The sequence below is a fragment of the Perissodus microlepis genome, unplaced genomic scaffold, assembly GCF_051167445.1.
Source record: "Perissodus microlepis isolate ML-2025 ecotype Zambia unplaced genomic scaffold, ASM5116744v1 scaffold_45, whole genome shotgun sequence".
Lineage (NCBI taxonomy): Eukaryota > Metazoa > Chordata > Actinopteri > Cichliformes > Cichlidae > Perissodus > Perissodus microlepis.
Window position 1 is genome coordinate 1 of NW_028182067.1, and position 16852 is coordinate 16852.

The window sequence follows — 16852 nt, forward strand, 5'->3', positions numbered from 1 at the left end:
AAAGAAAGATCAACACAACATTGTGATATTATTTCTTCCAAACTGACCAGAAACATGCTTGTCAGACTCTCACAGCAAAGGATCAGACTCACTGTGCATGACGGCTCAGGCCAATGATGTCTGTTAGATTGTCAGTTGTTTAGTGCTTCTGTACAGTTAGGGTCACCGTCTCTATTTCAGAATAATTAATATGCGGAAAACACTAAAAGTTGATTGTCTTCCAATATTCTAGCATAACTAAAAAACTTTGACTTTGTAAGTACATATTATTAGTCCTAATGCCAATATGATTCTTCATAACTCCTGCTTTGAAATACTGAACTTTAAAATTTACCTGATGAAAGATGATTTACAGTGGCACTCTGTCAGGATCATTCTGACTGTAAGATCACTGTATTAATCTGAATCCTTCTGAAATGTGCTGTGAATGAATGCTGATGCAACTCACTGTGGGAAAGCTGTTAATAAAATGAATCTGTGACACATGCAACACATTCACAGAGGAAGAGGACACGCAGAGGCTGTGTTGAAGTCACAAATCCAAATCTTTATTAAAAAACAGGCGGCGGTAACAAACAGGAAGACAAGCAGTCCATCAAACAGTCTACAGGGTCAAACATACAGAGAATTCAAACAGCAGTAAAAAATAACTGGACACTGAAAAACTTAAAGCAATGTGTGACGCAATAAAAGGAAGCAGCGCAGTATATTCACTGAATTAACATAATCTAATTCTACTCCACCGTATGTGCTGAGACACTCATCCTTTTTACCAGAGACCTCGCGCTTCGTTCTCGCCCACGGCCTGAAGTCACTAAGGATCACGAGTGGTGTAAGTGGCGTATCAAACAGCGCCGGGCCGGCCTGACCTCCGTGCTCAGACAGTTTTCCCTTGTCGGCCTGCAAAAAATAAACCAAAAAACATATAGCTGTGATTAAAAACATCATCGACATTAAACCTATGGTATTATTGAACATTGTGATAGCCTTTTGAACTCTTTTCTCGTCACGAGTATCTGATTGTTGTGATGGCATGGTGTTGTGTGTAAGTTATGTTGTAGCAAAAAGTTCAAAGCCCTTTTTAGATGCTCAGTTTGGTGCCGCTCCCTTTCGCTGGCGCGGCGACTTCCTCCTAGGCTGCTCTTCTTTCTTCGACCTCCCGGGTAGACCACCGGTTGGCCCGTTGCACAGGTGTGAGGGTTTATTCTGCCTCTGAGTTTCACCTGTGTTGGGTGGAGATTGATTTCTCCCCACCAAGTCCTCGTGCGTCCAGTGATACCAGGCGTCGCCTTTCCCTCTCAGTTGAACCGCTGTAGCTGTCCGAGCCGACACCTCGTATGGACCAGTCCAACGGGGTTCCTTCCACTTGCGTTTGATGACCTTCAGCCACACTGCCTTTGCGTCCGGGACCTCTCCTCCTCCTGTGGGCTTTTCACAAGCCACCTGTTTGGTGAAACTGGACACCAGCGCCTTTAACTCGTTCCAATAGTCTGCGTGAGACCTGTTCCCTCTGGTGTCCTGTCCCACCGAGCCCACCGTCCAAGGGGCCGGAAACTGTCTCCCAGTTTGCAGCTCGTACGGTGTGACGCCCACTTCCGGTTTGACCGCTGGCTTGGGATTGTGTGCGCCACAGATTAAACACATCCTGGCCTTTTCCCTTAGCATTTCTTTCAACTCAGGATGCCACCAATGACACAAGTTTCTCTCCATCTGTGCTACCCCCACGTGGGCAAGTCCGTGGGCCTCCTCCACCTTCTGTTTTGCCATTTTGGCTGTCAACACGGGGCGCCCGTCTGGCCCCCTCCACAAGTGTCCATCCTGCCAGGCTCCTTTGTTTTTCCACACCCCCTTTTCCTCTGGGGATGCCTCCTCCTGAGCCTGTTTGACTTCCTCCGTCATGTTAGTGGATACTTCCTCTTCTGCAGTTACCTGTATCATTTGTTTCCGTCCTTTGTAGTCTGCCGCCTCTTTTGCGGCTTCATCTGCTTTCTGGTTTCCTTTTGCCACCATGCTGGTTCCTTGTGAGTGCGCTTTGCATTTTATGATACTCACTTCATCTGGGTCAGCCAAGGCCTTTTCCAGTTCCTCCATTTCACTTTTGTGGCAGATAGGTGCATTGGTTGCTGTTCTGAATCCTGCTCTTTTCCATTGAGCCAGCTCCACATGAGCTGCTCCGAATGCATACGCTGAGTCAGTGTAGATGTTCACTCTCCTATTCTTAGCTAATCTCAAGGCTCGAGCTAGGGCTATCACTTCAGCTCTCTGTGCCGACTGCTGTCCCCCAATTCTTCCTGCTTCTTTGACCTGATACTCCTCTCCTACTCTGCAGACTACCGCATATCCTGCTTTCAGTCCTTCTTCGTCTCTGTGGCAACATCCATCAGTGAACCAGTCCTCAGCTCCAGGTATAGGTTCTGCCTTCAGGTCCTCTCTAATTTTTTCTTCAACCTGTGCTCTTCTGACGCAGTCATGGGGTTCCCCTGCTCCCATTAAATCTGCCATGTTTGCTCCTTCATGTGTGAATGTTAGATTTGGGGCCTCTAAGACTTTGCTCAATCTCTGTTGTGCCCGTGGTGACATACTAAATGCTTGTGAGTTCACGTATGCCACTATGCTGTGTGTAGCTCTACGTCACTTTACCTGGATGATGACTCCTCTCCCCCTCACTCAGAAACACTCCTAATATAACCAAGCAAATAAATAATATTGAAGATTTACTTACATCATTACAAAAACAGCAAAAACATCTCCCTTTGATTCTATTTCTCCATTCCTGCTGAACATCAGGCAACAAATATCTCAATAAATCACAGTAAAATGTAAAGCACATGTTTTCTCTGCTTTGTCTAACCTCTGCAGAGCCTCTGTCAAGAAAAACATAACTGTAAGCATAAAACAAATATACATTTCATAACACGTCACTGGACAAACCTTGGTCAGTTGATTTCCTCTGTGCAGTGCAGACGAACATCAGTCAGCAAGTGACTCTGCTGGTTCTTCTGAGGAAACACCACCGTCTCTCCACACCGTCACCATCTGTGAGCACAAACTGCCGCTCTGCTCTGCCAGCATGTAGGAAATCACATATCACACACAGGGGTGAAGAAACATCAGAGCTCAACTTTGGATACTTTAGATCTTAACAGATCAAAGTAGCTCTTAGTTTCAGCAATCAGTGAGCAGACAAACAATGATACCATACTGATTCTGTATGAATACAATATGGTATTTTCAATACAGGTGTCAAATTAATTTATTAAAACTAATACAGATATATGTATATTTTTTTTGATAAATTAGTTTGCTAAATTATAAGAATATATTTTTATTTTTTTTTTCATTTAACAATTGCAACTGAAAGAAATTAAATATTGAACAAAAATATATTGTCACATTCTGAGCATGCTCAGCATGCTGACAGACTTGAAGTTGCTACAGATTTTAAGAAGTGATAATTATAGGGAAGAAACTTCTCTTTTTCATCCGTTTAATCAAACATTTGATGCCTCAGCTGTCTCAGTCCTATAGCGTTCTGCAACTACAACTAACCCGAAGCTTGGATTTGGCTGCAGGTGCCCCTGTACATCCTTCTCAGCAGCACACATGTGGGTACCATTTAATCACACTTCTTCCTGAGCTTTGCTTCATCACAAGACCAAAGGTGGCATCCCGTGTCACAGTCTTATCATCATCCAGAAGAAACATTTGAAGAAACATCATGGAGAAGAAACATTTACGCGCCTCCTGGTTTTGTTTTCTGATCCTGCGAAAAGACTGAGGACAACAAAGCCCAGAGAACACGAGATACACAACATCCAACATTCAGACTCAACAGCCTCCATAAATGAAGAGCACCAGGTTGGTTCAGTTATAGTAGATATAAGCATACTTCACATTACTGGGTATGAATAATAATGAGGAGGCAAACTTTGAAGATGCAGAGCATGATGTCCCATCATCAGACTGTAAACAAACATCCACCAGGCTTCTTTGTTGGCAAAATTGATGATTCTCCTATCAGGGATCAGTAGCGTGTATTAACCTGTGGTATAAGCAGCAGTCACTGAAATATTACTCTTTCAGATAAGAAATCTAGCACATAAAAGCCAGGGTGGGAGGGATCTCTGCAAACTGACTTACCTCTGCAAGTGTGAAGCTCAACAAAAATCTGACTCTCCAGTCACAGACAAACAAAAACCTCCAGTTGGGAGATAGAAAACGCTGTCTGGGTCTTGCTGGATGTTGCTGGTCAGAGTCCACACATTAGCAGAGTGCTTCTTGGTCCCACTGACCCATGTGGACAGCGACTGTGGAGAACTGTTCTGGAAAACAGAGAAGAGAATTAAAATAACAAAAAGCCAAACAGGATTTCCACAAAGACTCTCTTGGAATCAGCAATCAAAAAAACCACTGGTTCATATTTCAATTAAATATGAACAGGTTCCTCAAATGTAAGCAGTTCAGATCTGATTTAATTTAATTTCCTTCACACAGCACATTCGTCCAGGCTGACAGGTAAACATAGAATTAATCTCAGGTAACATGACTCATAGTAGAGATTCAGTAAGAAAGATTGCAGGCTCAAATATTATTACCACACAATCCAAGGACACACCAACAGCTCAGATTTGTAGAACTATTTAAACAAATGTCTTCTGAATATTCAATTCAGGTTCACAGTGGGAGGGTGGGAGGTGTCGTGGAATTTTTTAAATAAAGTCTGCAACACAGAAAGAGCTGTGATCAAGCTATTTATTACTGCGCCAACACACATCAAACATCACAGTTCAGTCATGTCAGCGCTGCCGCAGAAGTGGTGCTCCTACTCCTTTATGCATTCCAAGGAAGAGGGAGGAAGTTACAAACTGATCCTACCACACTTCACGTGCCTCGCTATGAAACCTAACCGATCAATGGTTAAGCTGTTTTGTGCCCTTGGCCTTATCAGCACCTGTAAAGGGAGTTGTTTTCTCAAACTGCTGACGCTGAAGTAAGTTCATCTAGTTTTAGAAACTTTCACTGAACAGTCTATAACAGTGTCACAACTAAGCATATGCATAAGCACTTAAATACTTTAAATGAGAATAACAGAAAATTTCTATTAAAAAGGCTAGAGCCTGTCCCAGTAGTCATAGGTAGAGCACACCTGGACAGGTCACCAGTCTGTCAGAGGACTAACACACAGACAGACATCAGAGTAACAAATCTATTTAAAATTAATGTAAGTTTGCTGCAGCTGTATGTATGAACATGTGTTTCTGTGCTCACAGTCCACCTCTCAGGAAGCTGCAGTTCACTTTTAGTCTACTTTAAACAGACCTCACAAAAGGCTGATGTGGCTGGATCAGTAGTCTGATTTAAGTACGATAGCTTTGGCCAGGGATTAATCTGGTGCATCGCTTCACTGCAGTCTTACGTATTTTCCCCACACCTGAATAAAAAATACTGATATATACAAATAACAGCTTCAGCTGATGCAGCCTGACTCAATCCTAGATGTTCAGCACACAGAGACACAGAGGTACCGTTTAAACTTTAGTGTTAACCTGAGTCACTGATCATTTGCAGTATTACAGAGTCTGGCAGTCTTTGCATGATGTCCACGTCACTGTACGTTTCTAGCTGACTCTCAGGTGTGACAGGTGTGCCAGCAGGAAAGAGTAATAATAACCTGCATCCTGAGGTTTGTCATGCAGGATTAAAGGAGCCAGGCTTTGTTCACACAGCTAGGATTGTATTTTACACTGACCCTGGGTCAGTATAAGTATCATACAGTTTAAACGAAGCACTGAAACTTGCACATATTTATTACAGATGCACTGAAGCTAATCGAGATATTTGCTGTCAGTCTGTGGCTGCGATTAAACACTTTACTGGAAACTTTATTAACTAGTACCTTCATCAGTCATGACAGAAGCTAATATTTCTGTGCTAACATCGTTTAACCAGTAACAGCTTTCCTCCAATATAAGCTAACGTTTACACCGTAACTTTAAGCTAGCACCACAAAGACGGTAAAACACGTAATAATATCTACAAATGCATCTTAAAGCTGTTATATTAGCACTCGGTGTATTACTAAGATAACCACATTAACATTACTGACACTCGCTGACTTTTAATAGTCATTCTATAAATGCTGTCCGTTTAAATGGTCTTACCTGTACACACTGCATATCCACCGGATTCCAGCCAGAGTGGATTCTGGAGTCTTCCCACGCTCCTGTTAGTGATCCTCCATCTGGATGGATGAGAACAACCTTCTGAACAATCTAGCAGGAGATGGCCCATATCTATGGGACTGATTTGTGCTAATAACGCCCATTGTATGGACTGATAACAGCCGAAGCGGGTGAATAAAGTCACCCAGTAGCTAGCTGTGCCATTACCCAGCATACATCACTCCCTCCATAAATGCAATAAACGATAGAAAAGTATCGTTCTACCTGTTTTTCAGGTAGTTGTTTACATTATATAATTTATTGTGTTCCGTATACGTCACTACAATGTGATTTGGAAAATGTCTAAATATACCGACAACAGGCACTTCCGCAGCAATCTCTTCAATCGGAGGAGCCTTCACGTCAATTCCCGACGCGAGGGGGGTACCCTGCGCGTCCATAAGCGAAGCAGAGGGAGCCTGACCATGCGTCACACGTTTGACGAGTTGGGAGTGAGAACGTGTTGGACGATGACGTACACCTAAAAGAGCTCAAAATCAGAAAACGTTGCTCTAAAACATGTTGACATGGTAAATGAAAATGAACAATAATCAAAATTGATCATGCAAACTGAAAGACTACTTACTATGTTTCTCTTGTTACTTCATTAGCCTCAGTGTTCTCAGATCATTCTTTACATAAAAGCACCCAGTTGTCTTGCAAAGAATGTTTGGGATTAGTGAAATCACACACATTCAAAGATACTGGTAGTTATTGTTTCAAATGCCTATTTCATGACAACCAGGCTAAATTCATCGAAAGAGATGATGAAAGAGATTATCTGGATGCTGAAATGATTGTTAAAATACATTAGGCCAATAATAGTAGACCTGTGCTACATTTGTCCAGCTAGGCAACACATATTTCTGCATAAGAGATACATGAGACACCCTTTAAATAAGCAAATTTCATGTTTAAAACATGGAAATGCAGCCAAAATGGACCATACAATGGCCTCAGTGAACACATCAGCACATAAGTAGAGATGAGGAAACTCAATCACATTAGATATTAATATTACTATGAGTAAATTATATATATTATATATTCTGTTACATGGTTTAAAGAATACAATGTGATAATCAGACATGAGAACGCTGTTTCCAGTTATACAAATTTGTTTTATTTCACTATTAAAGAAGCCAATTATGTGAATAAAAGCTCACCACAAGAACATCTCCCAACCCAGTCTTACAAAGTTGCAGTTACAATAAAAACTGGGTATGGAACATGAACTGTTGCTGAGCTAAAAAACAATCCTGGTGCTGATGCTTGTCATTGAACGTTTTGGACAGAGCTCTTGATTGAAATGCCTACCGTTGTGTGTAGGCATTTCAGTCCAGATGTTATGGAGTTCAGTTCAGCTAAGATGTATTTCTAAAGCACCGGATCGCAAAAATAGCCGCTTCTCGGCTGTTTATATTGTAAGGTAAAGACCATACAATATAAGAGAGAAAACCCCCCAACAATCAGATGATCCCCTGTGAGCAAACCCTTGATGACAGTGTCTGTGAAGGTTATCAGTCATCAAGGCCATAGTAGTCTAAGGAGCTTGGAAAGAAAAGCGCCTGGACTTCTTTAAGTTAAAGAAGTCCAGGCGCTTTTCTCCAAGCTCCTTAGACTTGGTGACGGTGGGAAAGAAAAACTCCCTTTTAACAGGAAGAAACTTTCGGCAGAACCAGGCTCAGTGAGGGGCGGCCATCTGCCTCGACCGGTTGGGGGGGGGGCACAGCTGTTATAACCCCTGACGCAGCATAGCTTCTAATTCTGAAAGATAGGTAAATACCTTAAACCTGCACTCTATGCAGGACACCAAGTGATGACACGGCTTGCAGTACTATAGGAGTCTATGCAGAAACAGTTTTCTCTCTTGAATCTCTGTAATTTTTTTGCTACTGAGTGTCTGGGTGCAGTCACTCATTTTGGGCCAATTAAATCAAATGAATTGAACCTGCGTTAACCAGGTTTAATAGGGAGGGCCAAAGTCGTAGTTGTGCTAAATTTCCTCGAATTCTCCTCGGAGATTTTCGAGTAGCTTCCTTTGTTCTTGAAAGTTCTTTTCCATTTGTCTCATCGCTTCCCGTCCATTCCACATCTTTTTGGTAAGGTCACTAACCTTATTTTCTAAGGCCTTATTTTCTTGTTTGAGTATGTCAACTTGGACATCGTAGTTGTTTATCAGATTGTTATGTTCTTCCTGTGAAACTTTGGGAGTCTGAGCTTGGGTTTGCAACGCCATGTCTTCTGTTTTCAAGGCTTCCTGTACATCACACAGATTTTTCTTGACCTCTTCAAGCTCTCTTTTCAGTGCCTCAAATTCATGGCACAACAACTCCTTTTCTCTGTTGGTCACGTTAAAATCATGTTCGGAGTCTTTCTCAGTGGCTTTGAAGATCCGTGATTCTCCTTTCACACCCTCATCGTGTGGTTTCAGTTCTTTTTGAGAATCACCACTCCTTTTGGAAAGCTCCTGGAGGTCCTGTTCAAGAAGTTCGTTATGCCTCAATACGTCAATTTCACGTGCAACGCATTGGAGTTCCAGGGTCTGTCTGAGCTGTTCACTGTCCGTTGTTTTGTTTTCCTCATTCATGATCCTTTTTCTTTCTTCACTCTCTTGTAACTCTTTAAAGGCTGTGTTTGCCTGATGGAGTTTATCTTTAACAGCCTGTATTTCCTGTTGCATGTCATCTTTTTCCTTTTCAAAGTCCCTTTTCAGCTCACACATGCGTTTTATCGTCACATCATTTTCCTTTCTTAAAGACTGGTTGTCCTTTTCCATGTCTCCCACTTTTATAAACAAGCCTGTCTTGCTGCTTTGCAACTCTCTGATTTCTGCCTCCATTTCCTGCATCACCTCTTTCTGTTGCTGGATCTCTTTGGTTTTGGAGCTGTTTAAATCCGTTAGAATTTGGTTCCAATATTCCAGGTCTTGAATTTTGAAGTAAATTTTTTCATTCTCTAGTTGCAGGTCTCTTTTCCTCTTGTTTTTAGAGAACCCACTTCGTTTGAAGAGAACTTCAATGTTTTTTTGGAGAATTTTGTTCTCATTTATGAGCTCTCTTTTTTGCTCCTTAAGGTCGGCGTTCTCGACTTTAAGGTCACGTATGGTAGAGCTTTGTTGTTTGAGAGTTTTATTCTCATTTTTCAGCTCTTTGATTTGCTGGTTAAGTTTTTCGTTCTCTGCTCTCAGGTTGCACACAACAGGATTTGACAGACTCATATTTCAAATTGAAGTTGATGTTAAATCTCTGTACTAACTAAAAGATTTTTTTAAAAATACGGTCAACTGTGTCAGAAACTGAAGTTTCGAGTAGTTTAACTGCCTAGTGAATTCTTCCACTATCTTTGAAAGACTGACAAGAATGAGAACCTTTCCCCTCTTTAAGGGTTTTAGTGTGCTGATGTCATAAAGAAGATCAGAGATCAAAGGGATTCTGGTGGAATGTCACTGTGTCTGGTCTGGGCAGTTCTGAATTGAATAATAACAAAATGCAGATTGATGGTAATTGTAACTGATAATGGTTACATGAATTATAAACACCCAATAAATATTATTTAGAAATCCAAACTGTGGTGGAGGTGTGGTCCCTGGCTCAGCCGCAGGGGAGGAGTGATGCAGTGAGCTCAAGGGGGCGGTGCCAGGGAGGCTGCAGGGACAGGTGGTGATGATCTTCCTAACGAGGTTTTCCTTTTTATATAGTCAAGCCGGAGACCAGAGTGAGCAGGAGCATGTGCAGAAGACCAACCGGAGAGTTGGGGAACAGGTTGGCAAACCATGAAAGCCATATGTGTGGTGCTTAAACAAACACTCGTCCAGAGTGATCAACATAACAGTGTGTCGGGTTGACTTTTATGCAAACAAACCAAAAAAAACAAAAACATGTCATTGTGAAGCTTTGGCAAATACTAGATTGGTCAACTGATGTGCCGTAAGCATCTGTCAGGCTCTCTGACAGTTAGTTAGTGTTGCCTACAGTTAAAATATGTAATTGTGGTGAAGAGTTAGTATGATTTTACATAAATGGAATCCACATTTAGGAGCCCTTCAGTAAATCCAGGCCAAGCTAAGAAGATGAGCAATGGGAGAAAGACCAAGGACAGAACACATGGAGATGACTGACCAGCGAGCTTTTAATGCTTAAACCTCGTCAAAGTAACTTTTTGTTGTGACTAAATTGTAAAGAGGGATGTGTGTGTATAGAAAGATGGCTGTTAGAGTAGCAGATGTTTAATTTTGTCTAAATTCACTATTAATTCAACACGTTCTCACTCCCAACTCGTCAAACGTGTGACGCATGGTCAGGCTCCCTCTGCTTCGCTTATGGACGCGCAGGGTACCCCCCTCGCGTCGGGAATTGACGTGAAGGCTCCTCCGATTGAAGAGATTGCTGCGGAAGTGCCTGTTGTCGGTATATTTAGACATTTTCCAAATCACATTGTAGTGACGTATACGGAACACAATAAATTATATAATGTAAACAACTACCTGAAAAACAGGTAGAACGATACTTTTCTATCGTTTATTGCATTTATGGAGGGAGTGATGTATGCTGGGTAATGGCACAGCTAGCTACTGGGTGACTTTATTCACCCGCTTCGGCTGTTATCAGTCCATACAATGGGCGTTATTAGCACAAATCAGTCCCATAGATATGGGCCCTCTCCTGCTAGATTGTTCAGAAGGTTGTTCTCATCCATCCAGATGGAGGATCACTAACAGGAGCGTGGGAAGACTCCAGAATCCACTCTGGCTGGAATCCGGTGGATATGCAGTGTGTACAGGTAAGACCATTTAAACGGACAGCATTTATAGAATGACTATTAAAAGTCAGCGAGTGTCAGTAATGTTAATGTGGTTATCTTAGTAATACATCGAGTGCTAATATAACAGCTTTAAGATGCATTTGTAGATATTATTACGTGTTTTACCGTCTTTGTGGTGCTAGCTTAAAGTTACGGTGTAAACGTTAGCTTATATTGGAGGAAAGCTGTTACTGGTTAAACGATGTTAGCACAGAAATATTAGCTTCTGTCATGACTGATGAAGTTACTAGTTAATAAAGTTTCCAGTAAAGTGTTTAATCGCAGCCACAGACTGACAGCAAATATCTCGATTAGCTTCAGTGCATCTGTAATAAATATGTGCAAGTTTCAGTGCTTCGTTTAAACTGTATGATACTTATACTGACCCAGGGTCAGTGTAAAATACAATCCTAGCTGTGTGAACAAAGCCTGGCTCCTTTAATCCTGCATGACAAACCTCAGGATGCAGGTTATTATTACTCTTTCCTGCTGGCACACCTGTCACACCTGAGAGTCAGCTAGAAACGTACAGTGACGTGGACATCATGCAAAGACTGCCAGACTCTGTAATACTGCAAATGATCAGTGACTCAGGTTAACACTAAAGTTTAAACGGTACCTCTGTGTCTCTGTGTGCTGAACATCTAGGATTGAGTCAGGTTGCATTGACTGTGGGACTTTAATGTGTTAAAAGCAGGTTGAAGACGGCTCAGAAACATTTGAAGATTAAAATTTAGCATTGTGGCTGCTGGTGGCTTGTAAAGCCTCTACTCAGCTGTATTTTTGTTACTAATTTATGTTTGTTGTTGTTTAACACAGATTTCAGAAGAGCAAATATGCATAATAGTTTAACTAGATTTCATTTGTCAGTGTGGGACTGCTGAGTCACCTGAAGAACTCATTTCATTCATTCTCCACATGATGTTCATTTACAGAAATGTTTCACAGGAACTGATTTCTCCCAAAGGTTGAACTAGTGTGTTTCCATAGATTACCTCTGTATGAATGTACTTCTTAAATGAAGGCAAGTGTTTGTCCTTTTTTGTTCCTCAGGTACAGTACGTGATATCAAGGGCAGGCGGTCAACACTGGGGGTAGACAAGAAGCAGACGTACTTCCAGGAGGGAGCTGCAGTGAGGACACAGCCAGGTCACTGAGGTCAGAGGTCAGAATCTGAAACAGCTCAGGTTTATATTTTAGAGGTTATAAAAAATCAAAATGTATTTATAAAGAAACCTTTAAATAATAGTCATAATTATGATTATTATAAGAAATATCAAACATTTAAGTGGATTTTCTGTTACACATATTGTGTTAGCCCTGCAATAAACTGGCAGCCTGTCTTTGTCCTGTATCAGCTGGGATAGGCTTCATCCTCCCGCAACCCTGAATTGGATACATTGTATTCCAATTATGTAATCTGATCATTTACAAACTCAAGGTATCTAATCAAAATGTAAGTAATAATTATAAAATGGGAAAGCAGAAATAAGTGTGACATGAATGTAAATGTGTGAGCTGACATAGAGGACAGCTACATGCAGTCAGAAAAACCTTTGTTGTCAAGTTTGCAGGTATATCAGCACGAGACATTCTTACATAGAAGAGACTGTTAAAGTCTCTAACTCAGTGAAGCATTATTGGTCCCGTCTGTTTGGATAAATATAGTAAGTTGATGTATGTCCATTTATTGACACATTTTCTTAAGTGCTTATCCAGTTCAGGATCACAGTGGAGCTGCAGCTGGATATGTTCACTAAATAAACCTTACAAAAGTTAACAATAAACCTGCATCCATGTACGTTGTTGTCCACAGGATGAGAAAATCAAACTGGAAGACTGTGGAACATGTTAATAAATGTTTGTGTGTTTATGCCTGTGTCTTTCACAGGAGGCGCTGGAAGGTTTCCCTAATAGTTCCTGGTGAATCAAAGCAGAACCATAAAGGTTGCTGGACTGCATGATGGCCTTACCCCTGAGCAGTCATCCTGTTAAAGGAGGAACCACTTAGAAGCTGTTTTCAAAGTAGCTGAGCAGATTTCATCTCAAGTAAGCAATTAACTGTTTGTTCGTTTGTTCTGCCACTTAAAGAGCATTTAAGGACATCTTTTGAGTGTCCAGTTGAATTAATTCTACTGGCTCTCATGGTCATTTGTTATTATAGACATATTTTTCATGTTCATCCAGCTATTTAGTAAATTCTATCTATTTAGTAATATCCGTCAGCTATAAAATGTAATATAAATATAAAAATATCTAAATATCTCCTGTCCTTTATGTTTTAATGATGTAAGACCAGACGTCTGTTATCGTGTTACATTAGCATTCCTCACATATCAATGAGATGCTGCACAGTACAATCCTACTGACACAGCAGAGGGATAACGACGGCTATTCAACATCGTTACACGACACATTCGAGCTGCATGACGCAGACAAAGTGACTAAATCATCTTTTTGTGGTTTATTGTCTTCAAACCAGCAGACAAAGCTGATGGCAGAAGATGTCAGAGAAGAACTTCAGGCCGTGGACTGAAAAGGTATTTTTTTCTTGTTATCAAAAGACATTTGGAGTGGCAGCTTCTACAACTGGTTGTGCTAAAGTAAAGCTTACAGTCTAAGAAATCACAGTGTTGATATTCAGCACAAAGAGAAAAGCTCACTTGTTTGAATTCATTTACAATCATAGTTTTATAAATTCTGACTGTAAACAGCTTTTACAGCTTTGATATTGTTTGACACTCGATATCAGGTGATAGGGTTTAATTTAAAGGTTTCTGTGTCCCAATGAGCCATTTACACTGATCAGTGTCAGTTTAACTGTAACACATTCATTATTTAGATTCAACAAAGAAATAAGTGAATGTAAAAAATGGCAGCCCTCAGGCCAGGTTTATAGAGATATATGCATGCATTATGAAATTTATGTATCCCAGATCATTGTTATTCATCTAGTCATGGCAGACCTACCTCTTCCTCCCAAGTTAACTGCAACCCAAAAGAACTAGTGGGGCTATTTACACACTCACAACCAGTGTGGGGTAAAAAGAGCCACCAAAAAGCTGTCAGCCACAGATGTGCTATAAGAGTTAGAAACTCTACTTATGGAGAAACTTTCTAAGTCTAACAGAGGACAGGTACTCCTGCCCAAATAACATGATATAACCCCACATACAGCCCAGCCATAAAATGAACCAAGTCATTTAGTTAAAGACAGCATGGGACCAAATGCATGTAGCCAGCCTGCATCAACCTGACATTTCTTCCTCCTGAATTAAATGAATGAATGGATGAAAGTTAAATGACTACAAACCTAAAGCCACTAGTTCCCACACTGGAGCTCCCTGACACTGTGTGTTAACCGTATTTAGCTTGTATCAACAGTTGTAACAGGCTAAGCCACCTGAGACACTGCATTGAATGATTGTTCCTGTCTTAATGATTTCAGCTGACTGGTTTCAGCTCAGATGTTCTGCTTTTTCCTTTCAGTAGATCAAAGCAGCTCGTGCTCCTTCTGCTTCCAATTTAGAAGAAGAAGAAGAAGGCAAAGGCTTCAGCGAAGTGGCGTTCATGGTCTCAGTGAACAGTCACGGTCACACACTGCATGTGGTTTTAAAAGCAACATGTCTGTTCACCACAACAATGGAGATGTGTAATATTAGTGCAGCTACGGTTTGTTTTTGAACATCAGTTCTGTTTTCTACTTTGATCACTTAGACCAAAAAAGTGTTGTTTTCAGATTCTTTCTTTTACATCTATAAACCACCTGTTCATTTTTTTATTACAATTAGTTTCACATAAATGTTAGTGTTTCCTTTATGATCTTTTAATGCTTACACTACACTGTACATGTCTACATTAGAGACATTTCTGTTACCTGTTTCTGTTGACTCAGAGTTGTGAAATGTTCTTTTATTTGATGCACAATATGAAGTTCATAATTTTCTTGCAAATAAAACTCTAATGACAAACATGAACAGCTGTGCTTATTTCTGAGACATGAGTTTTGAATGTGTTCATATTTAGACAGTGTGCATCTGTATGCTGAAACTGTAATGGTGAACCTGAGGTGATGGTCAACAGAAGGCAAATATATATCAATATAAAACAATATTGAAGTAATGTCTTTACCCTCTGCAGCGTGTGGACGCTGTGCACGCAGTCACCTTATTCACTGTAGTAAACATGCACCGCTAGCTCACGTGACTGACTGTCTCCATGGTTACATCGTATATTATTAGCTATGTAAACAGCTTCCAAAGATACCGCCATAGCTCTCTGCAGCTGTAACACTTAAACACTTTGCAAATCATTTCACGTGTTTGATAGTTATGAAGACAGAATATGTTTTTAAGGTCATGCTAGGCGGTTGCTATGGTGGTTGCTGTGCACCTGGGTGGACCGCGTCCGATTCCTGTTATTAGCTGTCCGCCGTAGGAAGGCTGCGTTCCATTTACAAGTAGTGACAGTCTGCCGCAACTCGAACTCAAACCCCGCTTTGTTCTTTAATTATAGGCCTTTTATAGCCGTTCATGACACGCACACACACACATAAAGCACTTTGCCTCACCATGAGAATGCAAGTTTACCTAACCTAACCTTAAAGTATCTGATATAGGATAGAAAAATGAAGCAACCAGAGATTTAATGATGAAGACTCTGGGTTCTGTAGTTCACGTTTTACAGTCCTGAATGACTATTTGCATATGATTTATTGAAGAGGAGTTTAGAATGCACTTTACATTTAGACTGTTGCTGTTTCATTTTTTACATTGTTGCCGTGTTATGTCATGAATAAGGTTCACCTGCTGGGGGTTTGATGGATCAGCTGGACAATACAGTCAAAGACAGACTTCATTCATCATATGCAAGAATCCTAGTTGGATTTTTGTTGTCACTCATGTTTTTGAACCAAATATTGAAAACAATTCTGACAGACTGGATACCTGGTCAGGGTGTACATTACCTTGTACTCAAGCATCCCAGGACAGAGCCCTGCCCCACCATGAGCCTGGGTGGATACGTGGTTATTAATATAAGGACCAATACTGAATATGAATATTTCATGAAAATTGAATTATAATACAAATTAGTAATAAGGGTTTCTCTGCGCCCTTATCTACCCCATACTCAAAGAGCTGCGGGCAGAGAGGGTGACAGGAGAGGATGGCACTGAAGAGAAGATGCTCGGTTTCTGGAGTCTCCTGGTCCTGTCAGTATTAGTAGGATGCATCTGCTGTGTCTTCTCGTGGATGCTCACCTACCTTGACTCGTCCCAGCCTGGTATGGATTTCCCAACACTGCGGACAGTGGCCCACGTCAGAGACGTTTAATATTGATTACATATGTCTGAATTGCTAACCCTAACCCTAACCCTAGCTCAACAGACCACAATGCCCTGAACTGTCAGTATTATTACACGCTGTGAACATAAGTACCTTTGATCACTGTTGTAGAGACCCACCTTTTAGCACATCCCAGCACACCCACTCACTTCACCAGATGCACCTTGTTTAGTTCTCTCACCTTTGATTGGGTGTGGTGCTTGTCCTTAATTGCACTCACCTGTCACACATTATATAAGGACTGCATTCACTTTAGGCTCACTCCTTCTTCACTCCCACACGGGGCGGCAGCAGAGGTGAGGTTCTGTTCTGGTTTTTCTTATTTTATGTATTGTTTAAGGTAATGAGTAACTTCTCTGTTTTCTTTCAGCATTGGCAGTCCATGTGTGTCTTTCTTTCCTTCCTTCTTTGCTTTATTGATTTGAGAATAAAAGGAGAACCCTGTGAATGATTAGATGACTGCTTATTCTTATCCTAATCGGA

At 41.1% G+C, this 16852-nt stretch overlaps 2 protein-coding genes and 1 long non-coding RNA gene across 8 annotated transcripts; 1 reads left to right on the plus strand and 2 right to left on the minus strand.

The window, feature by feature from the left end:
- Positions 1–526: 526 nt before the first annotated feature.
- On the minus strand, positions 527–6758 carry LOC146360493 (uncharacterized). Of its 6 annotated transcripts, none has more exons than XM_084922815.1 (5): positions 6162–6758; positions 4141–4322; positions 3929–4042; positions 3550–3774; positions 527–3062 (listed from the first exon to the last, which is right to left on the minus strand). In XM_084922815.1, the coding sequence occupies exon 5, from the start codon at positions 2578–2580 to the stop codon at positions 1090–1092; it is 1491 nt and encodes a 496-aa protein (XP_084778941.1). In that variant the 5' UTR covers positions 2581–3062; positions 3550–3774; positions 3929–4042; positions 4141–4322; positions 6162–6758; the 3' UTR covers positions 527–1089. The 6 variants fall into 6 exon arrangements, with proteins under 6 accessions (XP_084778941.1, XP_084778940.1, XP_084778939.1 ...); XM_084922814.1 differs by having other exon boundaries at positions 3890–4042; XM_084922813.1 differs by having other exon boundaries at positions 527–2679; positions 2932–3062; positions 3550–4042; positions 6162–6745.
- Positions 6759–7335: 577 nt separating this feature from the next.
- Positions 7336–10793, minus strand: LOC146360494 (uncharacterized). The gene has a single exon (XM_084922816.1). The coding sequence runs from the start codon at positions 9439–9441 to the stop codon at positions 8218–8220; it is 1224 nt and encodes a 407-aa protein (XP_084778942.1). The 5' UTR covers positions 9442–10793; the 3' UTR covers positions 7336–8217.
- Positions 10794–11882: 1089 nt separating this feature from the next.
- On the plus strand, positions 11883–15001 carry LOC146360495 (uncharacterized). The gene is made up of 4 exons (XR_014799671.1): positions 11883–12189; positions 12916–13073; positions 13507–13564; positions 14514–15001. It is a non-coding gene; the product is annotated as an uncharacterized LOC146360495 (long non-coding RNA).
- The last annotated feature ends 1851 nt before the right edge of the window (positions 15002–16852 follow it).